General features: G+C 37.9%; 1 protein-coding gene across 1 annotated transcript; it reads right to left on the reverse strand.

Annotated features, from left to right (window-relative positions):
• Positions 1-7,006: 7,006 nt before the first annotated feature.
• Positions 7,007-16,437, reverse strand: si:dkey-260j18.2. Its single transcript, NM_001079948.2, is given in 5 exon segments — positions 7,007-8,800; positions 10,522-10,749; positions 12,769-12,847; positions 13,660-13,813; positions 15,910-16,437. Coding segments are annotated over 5 exon segments (1,989 nt in total). The 5' UTR covers positions 15,913-16,437; the 3' UTR covers positions 7,007-7,275.
• Positions 16,438-16,681: the final 244 nt, after the last annotated feature.

Below are 16,681 nucleotides of genomic sequence, written 5' to 3' on the forward strand. Positions count from 1 at the left end.
TAAAAAAGACAGCAATAGTATTAATTCAGCCATGAATTTATTTATTCATTTATATATATATATATATATATATATATATATATATATATATATATATATATATATATATATATATATATATATATATATATATAGCAGATTTTTCCAACACATTTCTAAACATAATAGTTTTAATAACTCTATTAACTGGTTTATTTTATCTTTGCCATGATGACAGTAAATAATATTTGACTAGATATTTTTGAGTCACTTCTATACAGCTTAAAGTGACATTTAAAGGCTTAACTAAGTTAATTAGGTTAACTAGGCAGGTTAGGCAAGTCATTGTATAATGATTTGTTCTGTAGAATATCAAGAAAAAAATAGCCTAAAGGGGCTAATAATTTTGTCCTTAAAACGGTGTTTAAAAAATTAGTAACTGCTTTTATTCTAGCTGAAATAAAACAAATAAGACTTTCTCCAGAGGAAAAAATATTATCAGACATACTGTGAAAATTTCCTCGCTCTGTTTAACATTATTTGAGAAATATTAAAAAAAAAGAAAAAATTCAAAAGGGGCTAACAATTTTGACTTCAACTATATATATATATATATATATATATATATATATATATATATATATATATATATATATATATATATATATATATATATATATATATATATATATATATATATACATACACTCACACACACACACACACACACAAAACAGTTAGCTGTGCAATATTCTGCAAATAACAGCACTCATACCGCCTCTTCACCCTTTGTGTATGACTTCGCCCACATACAGCGACAAGCAGATGACACTACAGTATGACAAATATTTCTGCTGGACAACTTAACGTACTTTTGAGACTTTTTATTCAAGAAGGCATTTGTTTAAATCGCTATAAGGATAGTACCTATTTTAAAGTATTTATAATTTCTGAGCATTGGATTCATTGCATCAGCCGCCATCAGCCTGTTTGAGTATAATAAGTCCTTTGTAATATTATATATATAATATAAGATAATACAGATATAATATAATATGATACAGACAACGTATAATAAGTCCTCATTTTCTCAGTATAAGTTTCAAACTACATCTGAACAAATCATTATAAATCAGGTAAGTGCTATTTTAAGTCGATCTCTCTTTTTTATTTTGTTGTGCTGTATTTATTCAACAGAAACTGGTAGTGTCTGATTTGGTTTGGCTTTTTATTGTGATGTGCTGATTGATTGCAACAAAGAAATACTGGGAAATGTCTGTAGACTGATGGCATTTCATGTCAGGTTCAGCCTTTTAATCTTATGTGAAGCAAAATCACTTGTTTTGTTTTTACTTAAGACATAATGCTGGAGAATCATTCAAACACTAGCTCTAAAATGACGTTTTTGAAGTAGCAACGATGACTGCTGTTGTGACGGTCGGCTGCAGATATGAATGAATGGTGGAAGAAAGTAGTTCCTCATACAAAAGGGTTTTTGAGACTCTCTGTGTTTAATTTTCTTTTTATATACATGATTATGGTGTTAAACTGTTGTATAAACGCAATATCACACTCGTAGCAGTGTGATATGGCTGTATATCGGCACTAGTGGAGGGCACAAAGGCACTTGGCCTGCGGCCTCGAACCAACGCACGCCTCCCACCAGTGCCGATATACAGCCATATCACACTGCTACAAGTATATATACATAGATTCATATATTCATTTTTTTAAGAAAATAACAGTAAACAATAAATAAACTTCAGCTTTAGGCGTCTTATTTATTTCTTTTCCCTTTGTCCAAGTAATCCCACAATGTCTGGGAATGTTTAGGTCTGGACGCTGAGGAGGCCAGACTTTCACAGAGAGTGAATTATATATGGTAACTTCATCATTTCGGCGACACAGTAGCGCAGTAGGTAATGCTGTCACCTCACAGCAAGAAGGTTGCTGGTCCGAGCCTTGGCTGGGTCAGTTGGCGTTTCTGTGTGGAGTTTGCATTTTCTCCCTGTGTTCGCGTGGGTTTCCTCCGGGTGCTCCGGTTTCCACCACAGTCCAAAGACAAGTGGTACAGGTGAATTGGGTAGGCTAAATTGTCCATAGTGTATGAGTGTGTGTGTGTGAATGTGTGTGTGGATGTTTCCCAGAGATGGGTTGCGGCTGGAAGGGCATCTGCTGCGTAAAAACTTGCTGGATAAGTTGGCGGTTCATTCCGCTGTGGCGACCCCGGATTAATAAAGGGACTAAGCCGAAAAGAAAATGAATGAATGAATTTCATCATTTTTTTTTTTTTGTAATTCAACTTTTTTATTGTTCAACCGCCAAAGAACACACGTCACACTACACAATCTCACAAATGTATATGGCCATTATATGCCATTTATCTCTCATTACAAAAATTGACCATGGGCTTCAAATTTAAGATGAGTGATTTAGTGTAACATAACACTAGCAGGGTTCACTCATACTTATTAAATAGATGTTTGTAATACATTAATACTTTTGACTTATACTTATTGTGTTGTTATGGGAAAAGAAACTATACTCTCATTACGGCATATTAATAAAGGCACTTTACAGTATAGTTGGGAAAGGAGAAATGGTTGTGTACAACTGAGCCTTGTTTCTCTCAATGTTTTTTCCTTCATTTTCACCAATTGGTGAAGTTTTTTACCTCACCACTGTCGCCACTGGCTTGCTTGGTTTAGGATTTGTGGAGCTGCGCATCGATGGATTTGCTCTTCTTTGTTTTGAAAATTCAACCATACTGAACTGAACAATGAAAACTGGACTGACAGTTTCAATTTACTTGAAATTCAATGTTAAGCTGCTTTGACAAAAATTACATAGTATATGCGCTATAGAAATAAAGATGATTTTAATTGAATCTATTTTCAGGTGCTGCAAAATATCATTGCATCTGCTGCAGCCCTGGTACGGCAACAAAGTTGATTATGTAAAGTCCACCTAGTTGGCCAAATGGCAGTTTCCACAGGTGGTTGCAGGTTCACTGCCTGTTCGGTCTTACCAGTGCTCAATGATGATTTACTTCAAATTTAACTCATATCTGACTCCAATTTGAATATGAGGTGGTTTAGAATATTAATATATTTATCTTTCATTTTATCTGACTCCAATCATAAAACATTAAGAAGATTATATCAATATATAATTTAGATCAATATTTGAACCTTCTGTCTTCGCACGTAACTATTGGATTTGTTCATTCAGGTGCTCATGTCACTCAAGAGTATTCGCCCCGGCCAATTGCGTCCCTCACGGTCACACTCTTGTCAGTCTTGAATATTAAACAGAGGTAGACAATATCATTTCCAATCAGAGGTTAGGGCCATTATTTTAAATGTAACCGACTACTGTACTCTATTATAATTTTGATTTAGCCAAGCCCATGGTTTCCCATATACACTTGATTTAGATTAACATTACTTTCAAACAAGGGTCAGGTAGGTTAGTCGTGCAACTCCATGATGTCCTAGACGAAGTTAACGCGCTCTCCACCTAAGTACATTTGAATAAATATCAACAATCAGTCGGATCCCTAAAATACAATTAGTGTGCCCAATGCTCCATCACAACTGGACTTTAGTCAGTTTAATGACCTGACACAGGAGAAACAAGGATACAGCGTAATCTACTAGAATGAATAATTACAGAGTAAGCAAAATATGTTCAAACATAACAGTTTAATAGTCAGGTAAATACTATGCCAATTATTCATTCAATTAATAAACAATCAATTTAAGACATCAAATTCTCAGAAGATGAGAAGACACATAGCATGAAGTGTGGAGCTCTACACAATGGGGTCATTATAGAATCGCCTTGAACATTTAGAAAATTTACCTTAAGAAGTCATTCCAAGAATCTCCTTGAGGAAAGGGGTGTGTCAAATATTTGCATTTAGTGGAAGAGTTATAGGAAAGGCACACCCTTGGCAGTGATTCAACAGATACCTGAAGTTATATATCTATTGTTTTGATTATGTCTATTTCTGAGCGAATGAGACCATTGTACCAGTTGCACTGAGACATTTCAAATGATATCAAACATGATAAAGTCACTTGAATTAATATAGAACATTCATATTTTGTAATGATAATTCTGTGCGAGTAGAGTGAAAAGGGGCCGAGTGACCAGGGGGTTTCGGGAGATGTTTCAAATGTAAATCAAGGAAAGGAGAGGAGCTAGTTTTTTCCGCATTCCCACCTAGTGTGTTGTGGAGCCGATTGTGTTTTAAGCTCATGTTTGAATTGTCAAAGAGATCAAAATATTTGTGGTATCTCGAGTCTTGCAATTATTATGCCTAAATGAGAATATAATCCCTAGCCATATTGACATAGAAAACACCAACATTTAACTCCATCGGTCTTAGTGCACGATGCAAAAGAAGAGTTAAGAATAAAATAGAAATATTATCGAAACTTTTTCAAATGCTAATGGTCTTATCCCATTTAATGACTTATGCTAAGCTAAGCTAAAGGTTTTGACACCAGATCCAGAGACCAGCTGAATGGATTCAAAAAGGTAAAACTCAATTGTTCAGTGCTAGGGGACTCAAACCCCAAAAAAGTGGAGTGTTCCTTTAAACATTATAATTTAGCAGATTATATGATGTATTACTAGTTTAGTTTGTTCATTTGTTCTAACTATGGTAAAATGCACTTGTTTGTCGCCAATTTAAAAATAATACCTAGTATTTATTAGTTTAAAACTAATAAATTCCCAGCAGTACAGTTCTGTTACCTTTACCTTATTTGGAAATCACTACAAAGAAGTGTTTGAAACGCTTTTATGGATGAGCAGGTCCTGAATGAATCAGTTGTGTCACCAGGTCTAGTTAATAATCTTGAACTTTGGTGTGTGACAGTATATCACTACTTCACTTCTTTTAATGGAAAAAGCCACAAAAGAACTACTTGCGATCAGTTTATTTTAATGCAAACCAGAGCACAGAATTTTCCATTCAAACGACGTTCAATATTTGACAATTTTAGGTCTTTAAAAACAAACAGACCTGCTTGACATCAGATGAAAATACAGAGTCCCCTTTGTCTGTGAGAAAGCAATGTTACTGTAAGTCGAAGCTACAATAACTTAGAGATTAAAAAGAACAGAAAATGAAGTCAGACAAAGAGCAGTCATTTGGTTTCTATTGCGATTCTAGATTTAAAACATTTTCTGATGAGATGATGAGCAGCTAAACCCAAAAAAGATGCCATTAAAGCGTTACATTTACGCATACTGATCCACGGCATTGAGGGCAAGCTGAACAGTGCGTTAAAACCATGTGCAGAAAATGATCAATCACTATGTTATGATTAACGCAATCCTACGAAAAAAAGAAATCACACGAGATACTGAAGAATCAACACATGGACAGTGTTAATGTTATGACTGCGTTATTGTTCAATGTTAGTTTATGTAAGAATCAAAGACAGAAACCTCATTCCGAAAGTTGTGTTTCTTGAATATCATTCATCACCTTAATAAAAAAAGCACAGGTATAGCAAATGCATTGCAGAATTACATTTCAACTTGTTAATATCATTTGAGATACAGCAGAGTTAGCAACAGCATTGTTTAATAGCGCATTGATGTTTATTAGCAATTGTCTTTCCATCGCAGATGAATCTGTATGTCAAACTGAATAATGAACCAATAAATTAGAAATCAAACTGTTTCCACATCATATGCTTAAGAGGACAAACTAAATGTTGCAAATTGCTCAATTACATGTCGTAGGGAAATTCGGTTGCCAGGTCATCGTTTAGTCATTAAATTGTTTTACAAAATAAACTGAAAAATTCTACAAAACTAACTAAACAACTAAAACTAGTTGTCAATGGCGCGATAATTCAATGCAAAATCACATTGGATGAGCATGTCTAAGCTCTTTAATGTTGTCAGATCTTCAAAAAAAAAAAAACTATTAAAATGTCATTGAAAATTAAATTACTCCAAAACGGAGTCACCTAAGAATAATTGACACTATTTAAAGGCATTTCTTTATTGGTAAAGGTTTTATGAAGAAGCTTTTACATCTGTAAAATTCATTAGATTCAGCATTCTTTGTGGAATACAACTTGGTTCTTCTGCACTTCAAAAGTTCTGGAAACGTATTAATATCAAACTAGGCCTCGCAAAATCTAGTAGCCTGAAGTCCCGGGGCTATTGCTTTTTAAGTCTGGCTACCAAAATCGATGTACACCGTGCCCAGCAGGCAATCTAGGTAGCCTGCCAGGAATGCTGTTGATAAAGTTTGGTAGCGGGCTTGAATAAGCAATAGCCTTGGGACATCGGGTAACCAGATTTTCTTTTGATAATGCTTTAGTTAAAATTGACATTGCTGTATCATTGACACCGCAGTAACATTAGCAAAAATAGTGGGTGCACGATGTGTATTCAATAAAATTAAATGTGGTTGTCAATCCTGAAACGTTACTTTAGTGTGTACATGGCTATTGTAGCAAATGAGGAAACTCGCTTCCCTTTTATAAATTTATAATAAATTACATTTGCTTTAAAGTGCACAGAAGCAACAATGCACTGCATTTTAAAATGAATTTGTTCACAATCAAGGTAAAATTTCCAAATTTTCAGAATAATTTTTTCGTTCAAATAGATTATTCATTCAGATGAGGGATGCATGTCAAAAAATTTGATCTAAAAGAAAAATCATCCACATCAAGCAACGTTTAATAAGCGCATTATGGTTGCTTTTTCCATCCAGCATTAAACGCAAATTTTGGCATCTATAATGTCAGAGACCTGGCTTAATCATATGATGTTGCTCAACATTGCTTTGATATGTGTCATTTATCACCACTGTAGTCAATAAAAATGTAAGCGATTCTACTTCAAGATCTCCTATTAAAATGGTGACTTCACAGTAGAAACAACTGATCTTAGGGTAGCAATTAATGTCAGTAAAGATAAATTTAGCTTCACAGGAATTAAGCAAATAAAAAATGTTCCAAAACTTCAGTGACTGTACTCTTCAAACTGGTTTACAACCTGTTTTCTTGCTGTGAGTCAAACATTTTTATTATTCTCCAAGATGACACCATATCCAAAACCTTAACTGGGCATCAGTGAAGAACTTACAAATAAGAAATCATATGCACATCTTCTATCAATACTTAGTAAACAAAAATTGCGTTCAGCTTGCAGAAATGAAATCATGACTTTCAAAACATCTAGACATCAACCATGAGTAAAGGATGTAGAAGTAGGTGCATAAACGAGTCCGAAATGCCTACTTGTCTCTTTGAAAAATCACACCTCCTGACTTGCCCGGTCGTACCGCAGGACTCTGCATGACCTGGTTGGCCGTTTCTCCTTGCCCCGTTTCTGCTGAGCAGCACGGAGACGTGTTAAAATGTGTTTTTTGGGGAACTTCAGGGTGGTACATCCAAATTGGCTAACCCCTCCGGTATCACCGGGTAGTTTCTCCCGTCTCTGGACCCAGCTTCGCCAGCCAGGCTTCCAGCAGTACACACTGTCATAAAATCTTGATCCGTTCTCACCTCCCAAAACGTAAATCCTGCGTTTCCATCTAGCCACACCACCGGCAGCAATGCGCCTCGGTAGGCCTGGGAAAACCACAGGACTCGGTGCGCGATCGCTTCCGCCACCGCCTCGCTCTACACCGACCGCAACCTCCCGCTCTACTCCTGATCCTCGGCCCTCTCTGAAGAACAGCACACGTCCTGTGGCATCCAGTGGTTCTGCCTGGGTGTAGTTGCCGTCGAGGAACTTAGCGGCATCACGCAAGTAACCTCCTATGGCACAAACACCACCACGCACTGCTACTCCTCCTGCCAGGCAGGTGGCGCCAGAGTCGAGAGCGACGCGGCTCCAGGTCCTTGTAACAGTGTGGTAAATTAGCACGCCAGCATGCACCACAGCCCTGCTCTGCTCCAATGTGGTTCCACCTAGCAAGTAGAGGCGACATCGAAGGGCAGCGCAAGCGAAAGAGCGCAATGGCAATGGCAAACGAGGTCCCGATGCCCAGGTCAGTGCATTAAGGTCAAATTTTTCACACGTATCCAGAAAAGCGGTTCGATTGCAGCCACCAAGAGCGTACAAAAACCCACCGCAGCCAAGAAGACCCAGCATCGCTCTCGGTTCAGCCATAAGCGGTCTTGAAATCCATCGGTTGAGTACAACGTCATACTCATGCAGTGATGACGAGACCTGGCCACTCCTTAGGATACCTCCTGCCACAAATAATCGACCTCCAACAGCAGTGCAGCCGGGGCAAAGCAATGATCCCAAGGCCGCCAGCTTCTCCCATTTCCCAGTACGAGGGTCAAAGCAGTCCACCGTGAAGTCCCTCTCCTGTAAAGACTCGTCCTCTCTAGGCTTGAGATCTACACAGACTATTTTCTTCTCGAACATGCCTTCTCGAGGCTTTAGCGGTCCTCCCATGCCTTCAGTACTAGCTCGAGGCCCAAGCTCCTTGTTCATTCTGTGATTCTCATCGGGACCCAGAAGACCAGGGCGTAAATGGCGTAGCAGATTGGGCATGTGAATATAGCGATCAGCGGGCTGGAATTCAGCCCAGCGTCTTGCTGCATCATAAACTTCAGTCTCAGACTCGACACCCAGTCGATCAGACTCCAACAAACTGCCAAGAGTTCCTGGGTCCAAAAGGAGGAAGTCTTGCTGCCGGGCCACTCGAGGGAAATGCTGGCCCACCAGCCTCAGAGAAGCCCGAAGAAGCAGCTGGTCATGATGGGAACGAGCCAAAGAGTACATGCCCAGGCAGTTCTCCACAGACAGGTGTTCGAAAAGAAATCTACAAAACAGGAAGGCATCAAAATGAGCTCCAGACAAAAGATGATTACAGATTGACCACAAAAGCTGTTTCCATCCACCTATTTCTATGCTCATTTTGGAATCTCACATAAAACAATTGCTTGATGGAAGCTGCACATAAAAAACAGCAAAGGACAACAAACTTTTTTTTCAATAGGAACAAACAATGCAATGTAATGTAAAGTGTGTTTATATAATATTTATATGGCCATACACCAGGGGTGTCCAAACTCGGTCCTGGAGGGCTGGTGTCCTGCATAGTTTAACTCCAACTTCCTTCAACACACCTGCCTGGAAGTTTTTTAGTATATCTACAAAGAGCCTGGTTCAGGTGTGTTTAATTGGGGTTGGAACTAAAATATGCAGGACGCTGGCCCCTCAGGACCGAGTTTGGACACCCCTGCAATACCCCCAAAGCGCTTCACAATTACGAGAGGGGTCTCTCCACACAACCACCATTGTGCAGAAGCCACAGGACAACAGTACCAGCACACTCACCACACACCAGCCATAGGTCGAGTGGACAGAGATTGATAGTCAATTCAGTGAATGGGGATGATAGAAAGGCCATGATGGGTAACGCCCCATTCACACAGGACTTCAGTGTCAAGTTGGGCTGACCCGATGGTCATAGCAGCGTCAGCCAATGAAATTCAGTCAGCAATAGGCCACTGTCTAGCAAGTGTATGTTAATACAGCGATCTGATTGGCTGACGCTTCAGTCGGCACTTGAAAAGTTAAGCTAGTCCCAACTTCTGAAGCGAGTAAGGGCTTTGAAGTGGCACCGACAGATCCACAATGCAGTTCGGCTATGACTGACATCACCCATTCAAAGTGAATGGAAAGCGTTGACGCTCATGCCCTGTGTGAATGGGGCGTAAGGGCCAATGAAGAAAATTTGGCCAGCACACTGGGGTTACACCCCTACTCTTTGCGAGAAGTGCTGTGAGTCTTTTAATGGTCAATGGTCCTCGGTTTAACGTCTCATCCGAAAGACATCACCCACTGACTGTATAGTGTCTCCCATCAATATACTGTGACATTAGGACTCACACAGACTGCAGGTTGAGCACCCCCTGCTGGCCTCTCTAACACCACTTCCAACAGCAACCTAGTTTTACCATGTGGTCACCCATCCAGGTATTGACCAGGCTTAGCCCTGCTTAGCTTTAGTAAGTAACTGGTCTTGGGCTGCAGGGTGTTATGTGTGTGTGTTTCTATAAACTATAATGTAAACACATTAACTGAATAAATTCCAGCATGTGCATTAAAAACATAATATCATTTTGTTTTAACAGATCATGAGACAACAAATACGGTCACAATGGGATGGCATTGATGAACAAACCAGCAGACCGACTAAAATCCAAAATGTAATTTTAAAATCCCTTTGCCCAAGTCCGTCATCACAGTGGTTCAGTATTATTACCTCCCAGTGCTTCCAAAGAGAGAGTCTTGCAACTCCAAAAGCCAACGCATGTTTATTGCGTTTTATTTTCTGAGGCTAAAGTAATTTATTATATAAGAAAATGCAGACCGTGGCTTCTGCTACCACTGCAAATTCCCTTTTTCCTTTTGATATTTGGGACCAGTTTATCTGGAAGTGATGATTTTGTTTACTTTGACTTATTGGATGAAAACTATGCTTTTATCCGCATTTTGGATGGAAACATGGCTATTGAAATCACATCTACACATTACCGAGAGCACAGGTCCTGCAAGGGCATCACTTGAAGACGATGGGCTGCTACAAACAAATCCTCCGCTGTGTCGAGACTAAGACCTGCTTCCCCTGTATAAACAAAGTGGATAACGGTCTCCATAACGTAGGGCGTCACCTCCTCCAGTCGGATCTCAGTAAGACGGGACTCCACCAGAGGACTGGTAAACATGGCACGGAAATAGGGACTGACTGCTGCTAAAAGAACTCTGAAAAAACAAAAACAGTGCACATAAAACAAAACAGTTTTGTATGTATATTCAGTAATGGCCCACAATAAAGGCAAAGTGTGCAAGTTTGCCAAACCACTACAGGGGCCCCCTTTCTATGATTATTGAACAGGGCTGGGCAATTGATACAATTTTTGTTTTATTTTCTCCTTTTAATGCTTATAAAATCTTAATATTAGTTTCAATAACTTTTTTTGAAGTGATAAGATGTTGCCCTTACTACAGTATGTAACATTTTGACAATGTGTTGATACAAAAAACAAAAAAAAAAAAAACCCTGTTTCCTAGCTGCCATTTTTGCATTGAGGACATATACAGTTACTTTGTGGGCTTAAAATACAAAACACAGGTCAGAACATTGGTCCTGCCTTGTTTTAACTCAAACATAGCATAAACACTTAGAAAAGTAATTAATGCTTGCAGTACAGGTCTGTGCATTGAGTCTGTAAGTGACCGTGGCATTTTACACAAGAAATCTAGAAGAAATTATTCACTGCTCTTCACTGAATAACCACAGAAACTTTAATAAGAACCATTGTGTATTTGATTCATACTGTGAAGACTATGCAGTGTTTTTACATTAAACTATTTGATTCAATTTATGTAAAAATGTAAAGTGTTTTTATGTAAATGTAAATGTTATGTTAATAGTTGTGTCTCATCTTTTGTCTTTGTGCTTTTAACATTTTTAATTTATTTACAGTTTTATTCACCGTTATTTGTTAACATTTAAGATCCGTTTACAGTGTTAAGGGCAGGGCTGTGCGATATGGGCCAAAGAAACCTATCATGACTTTCTTGAACACTATCGCGATTTTGATTTTAATCACAATTTTGAAACACACAGATGTTTTAGTGTGAATCTTAAACCTATTTCAAAAGTAAAACAAATCTATCAAAGACTGTTAACATATCTCTAAAACAGACATAAGGCAAAAAAAAAGTAAAAATCACCTAGTGAAGGTGTAATAAATTGTCTCTAGATAAAACCCAACAAATTAATAGACTACTGTGTGTGTGCGCGCATGACATCAAACACAAGGCTCCAGTGTTCTGTTAGACCACATCAAAAGCAGTTTTTTTACTTGTGTGTGTCCAGATTTTTTTTGCCATGCATAGATCATAGACCTCTTTGTGATGCTGCCATGAAGTAGGCCGTTCACATATCACATCTTTTGCACATACAAGTTTCTTTTCAATGGAGACGCCCGGCTTGCGTGCATAAAGGGATTGACGCTTGCGTGTATTCCAGGCGCTTCCAGTTGAAAACATCTCTACTTTCAGAATGCTGCAATCGCACCACGAGTCACATAACAAAAACTGAGTGATCAGCTTCATACTTTGTATGGAATATACACATTTGGGTAGACTAATTACTGCAGATAAACACAGAACACCCAAACACCCAGTGGTTTTTAATGTTTTGTAAGTTTGTCATCCTCTGAGAAAACTGTTGATGGTCACCTAGTAATGACAAAAAAGCACGAACGCAAAGCGCGTTGAATGCTGAAGCAAGTGCTGCTCCTCGCAATTTCTATGCGCTTTTAGGGTGCAATATGTGACTGACAGGTCTAATAAATTACCTGATTCTGCGATGCACCAGCCTTCTATCCAAAGTAATCCCACACCATAGATGTTGAGTTTTTTTGGCACCAAGTCCACCCATGCTAAACAAATCATCCCTGTTTATGCAGGCTATTTGTCATAAAGCCCTGTTCTCGTGCTCTATTTAGACTCGCTCGTTATGATTGGTTTAAAAAGCATACTGAGGAAAAATCAAGCTGTAAGGCGATTTAGAAATCGCACATGTACAAATTGCGATTTCAATTAATCACACTGCTCCTAGTTGAGGGTCATTTTAGGGTTTTTAGAAACGTGCTGACAGGGGCCCTCACACAGAAGTTTGGACTGGCACAGTGCACATTACAATTTCAAATAGCCCAAGTTATAAAATATAATATTTATGCACAACATATTCAGAGAAAACACAAAACCCACCTGTGACACATGAACTTTTTTCCCTCCACCAAAAGAGTGACATCACACAACTGCTGAGCATCAAGAAGCTGCTTCAACCCTAAATTCATTAAAAAAGAGGGAATACAAGACAGATTCATTCAAGTAGCTCATTCATTTAGTCTCCTTAGTAAAAGTCAAATCAACAGATGGTATGAATTTGTTGCCGTTCTGGTTCATAATGTGAAAACTTGGGGCCCTTTCATACACCTGGCGCAATGCAGCACAAGGCGCGACGCAATTGTTGTTTGCTAGTTTCAGTTTGGCACAAGAGTTATTTTTGTTTATTTATTCTTTTGCTGGAAATTAGAACTGAATTTAGAAATGGTTTTGAAACAAATCTTTGCGCTTAACAAACAAAATAATTATTTATAGGCTATCAGATGTCTGTGCATAACAGAAGTTTCCCTATTCCTGAGAGTGAAAGTAAATAATGAGGAGGCTTATCTCTCATTCTGACACTGTAGAAGCTCTGTTTAACGGTTTTCTTGCTAGTGAAACGCACATTTTTTCCAATTAAAAAGTCCACCATGTTAATAGCAAATGGGCTATGGTGCGACGCAACTGACTCTGTAAGGGAATGGGAGATGAGACTCTGATTGGTTTATTCTCAAAACACACCAATAACTCGTTAAGAAAATAAGCTCAACCCTTTAGGACCATGCGCCATGGCGCAAAGCGGATTTTTCAATCTTTAAAAAAGCAAAAGTGGATTCTGACACGCCCTTAATGCTTTTGTGCTCTGTGCTTTGCACTTTGCGCATAGATTGTCAAAATAGAGCCCTAAAGCTGTGGAGTCCAAAAGGTCTGACCAATATTGAAAATGTAGATCATTTAATCAATCAATGTTTTAAAACAGAGCCATACTCTCACCCTGAGTTACATATTCCCCCAGGGGGGTGGAGTAGTCATCAGGAAAATCCTCTTCCTCAGAGTCACTGTCTGAAAGAGGCTCTCCACCACCTCTGTCTGCATCCTTCCATGGCTGTGGTCTCCATGTAACCCCTCCACCTCTGACTGTATTCATCTGTAGCAGAGAAACAAAATATCAAGATACAAAAATAAAGTGCTCAATTTCATTAACAAAGCTATAAGCTGATAATTAGATGAATAATACTAACCCAATTTATGGAGATGTACAAACACATGAATATTACTTCTGTTTTTTCAAAGGAAACAATAGTAACTTGTTGTTGACATTTTTCAATGACAATAAGACAAATCCTGAGTGTGTTTTTGTTATGGTTCATTGGCAGATTTACATCAGTCACTGATGGATAAATACTACACTAAAATTATCAGTAGGTATTAATGAGTGTTTCATTAAATAATCAATTCAAATGATTCATTCAAAATGGCTGATTCGTTTAGACTCAAAACAAGCGACTGTTTTTATGAATGGGTCATTGAATCTTTGACTCAAATGAATCCTTCAATACCAGATTCTGAAGTGTTGTTCTGAGATGCTCTAATGTACTGCTCTAGCTTTGTTTAAAACTATTTCGTTTTGTTACACAGAAATAAAACTGCATTCACTCAATAGCTGTAATAGTAGTAATATTAAAAGAAAAAGTTGTATAACGTCAATGTGATTACGAAAATATCAAAGCTTGTTTACTTTTATTAACCTATATAAAACTTTTTAAATTGATATAAACTGCTTTCTAATTTGATTCATCACACAGTGAATATACCTAGAAAACTAAATTGTGCTTTGTATGTTTTTTTTGCAAAGTCTATTTGATAACATCCGTTTTAACCTCACTTAACTACGTTATTAAATATAGCAGACCTTAAGTATTACACACCCTTACTTAAAGTACACTGTTGTACAATATTAGGAAAATTATATTTTTCTGCCTCTATGTTGAATGATTTTACACATACTTTTACATGTACAGGCAGATATTTACAGTATTCGTTATTTATATGGCTGCTTATGAGGAGGATTAAATGGTTTACTGCATTACACAGAAGTGTGTGTGTCTGTGTAAGTGGTTCTACACCTTACTTTAAAAACTAGTTCACCCAAAAATGAAAATTTACTCACCCTCAAAGTGGTTATAAATCAATGCGAGATATTTTTTTATCAGTTAAACACAAAATATGATATTTTTGAAGAAACTGCCCTGAAAACCTTGTAATCATTGACTTCAATACAAATATTATGAAAGTGAATGGTTACAGGTTTTCACTTCTTTACTGTTCGGATAAAAAAAACTGGTGAAACAAGTTACAGGTGAGTAAATTATGACAACTTTCATTTTTAGACGAACTATCCCTTTAAATGAACATCAGCCATTTTAATTCAGCATACTAAAGTTGATAAGAAAACTTTGGCCATTTTGGAAGATTTCAAATTACATCAGTGAAGATGAGGTCAATAGGAGTATAAATCATTAAGACTTTTCCATATCAGATACTGAGACCATCAGTACCCTGAGATGAGAATGCCAGAGCTGACAACACCTTTAACTGATACACAGATTACTGTATTTTATACTTCAGTTCAATGATTTGAGCATGTTTGGCTTTTCAATTTTGTTTAGTCTTATACAAATTAAATATTTAAAAGAAATGTAGCGGTTTACAAACAAAACTGAGAAGCAAAGCTTTGATTTATAGTTTTAAAACTTGTGCATACCACAAAAAGATTAAGGTAAAGTTGGTTTCATATTCGCATACTGGTTCAGTGACAACTTGTGACAGTCCCTACACCGTTTACCATGGTATTTTTAATATTCGGTCTGAGGTCACATGCAAGTACGACTTGAAAACAACATTAGCACAGTAAATTTGCCTGTAAACAATGTTGTGCTTTGCTAGTTATTGGCTGCTAATATTATTTTACTATTTAGCATTCGCAAAGAACAATTTCTGAAATTATATTAACGTTAAACAGAAAGTCTGAAAGTGTAAATATAAATTCAACTTAACATCAATCTTATATTTTAGTTCAGACTAGACTTTATCTAACTAGAGAATATATAATTAGGTTAGAGCTGTTTGGATTGAACCGTCCTCAGTCACATTTCAATAAATAGCGATACTGCTATTTAGCAAATATGCTAAAGGCCTCAATCCAAGAACACATTAGCCAAACGCATTTACAGAAAACATTACCATGAGAAGTGAAGATGTGCCTCAGACGGCGAGTTGACCCAGCAGCAGCCTAGCTCAGTTCAGCTCAGCTCTGGTTGGCGGAGATTTTCCTCAATCTGCGGTACTCTTGAGTTCGACTTTGTGCCTGAAGGCTTTGCGGGTGCCTCGCTGCTTCGGTCGGCCTTACACCCTTCGGCCCGTTCACAACGCCTTGACCTTCCTGGGTAGTTTCAGCGCGAATTGTCGGGCTCATTACGGTGCGTTGACCATACTTAGCACACGAGCACAGAAAAACACGCGCGCGCCTGATAAATCCAGCGCGACGGCCGCCGCTCCATGCAGATTAGCAGAGGCCGGAGCACGGGATCGGTGGAGGGAGCGCAGGCCCGCGGGGAATATATGATGGTTTGATCGGTAACGTCCACTATTGCTCACAGCTGCCAGAATTGCTCCATGATTGGAGGCGAAGCAAGCTGAGGGATTCTGTCACTTGCCGGAACAACACACTAAACTTCCGCTTTTCTCATCGGCCCTGGAACCGGATGCGAAGAGTATTTACTTCCGTTGCAGACGTAAAACAATTCACAAAGTTTACTCTGTAAGCTAAAGAAATACAATTTAAAATGTGAATAATTGCTTATTTTTTTCCATTATGGTTTAATATTCATTTAAAGATATATTATGCATTATCCTACGTCATAACGTTAGTAAGGTGTTTATTACTGTTTTATATAATTATAACAAGAACAACACTTATTATTATTTTATTATTTAAATTACAGGTATTAGTATG

Source organism: Danio rerio, chromosome 15 (genome assembly GCF_052040795.2).
Source record: "Danio rerio strain M-AB ecotype USA chromosome 15, GRCz13ab, whole genome shotgun sequence".
Taxonomy (NCBI): domain Eukaryota; kingdom Metazoa; phylum Chordata; class Actinopteri; order Cypriniformes; family Danionidae; genus Danio; species Danio rerio.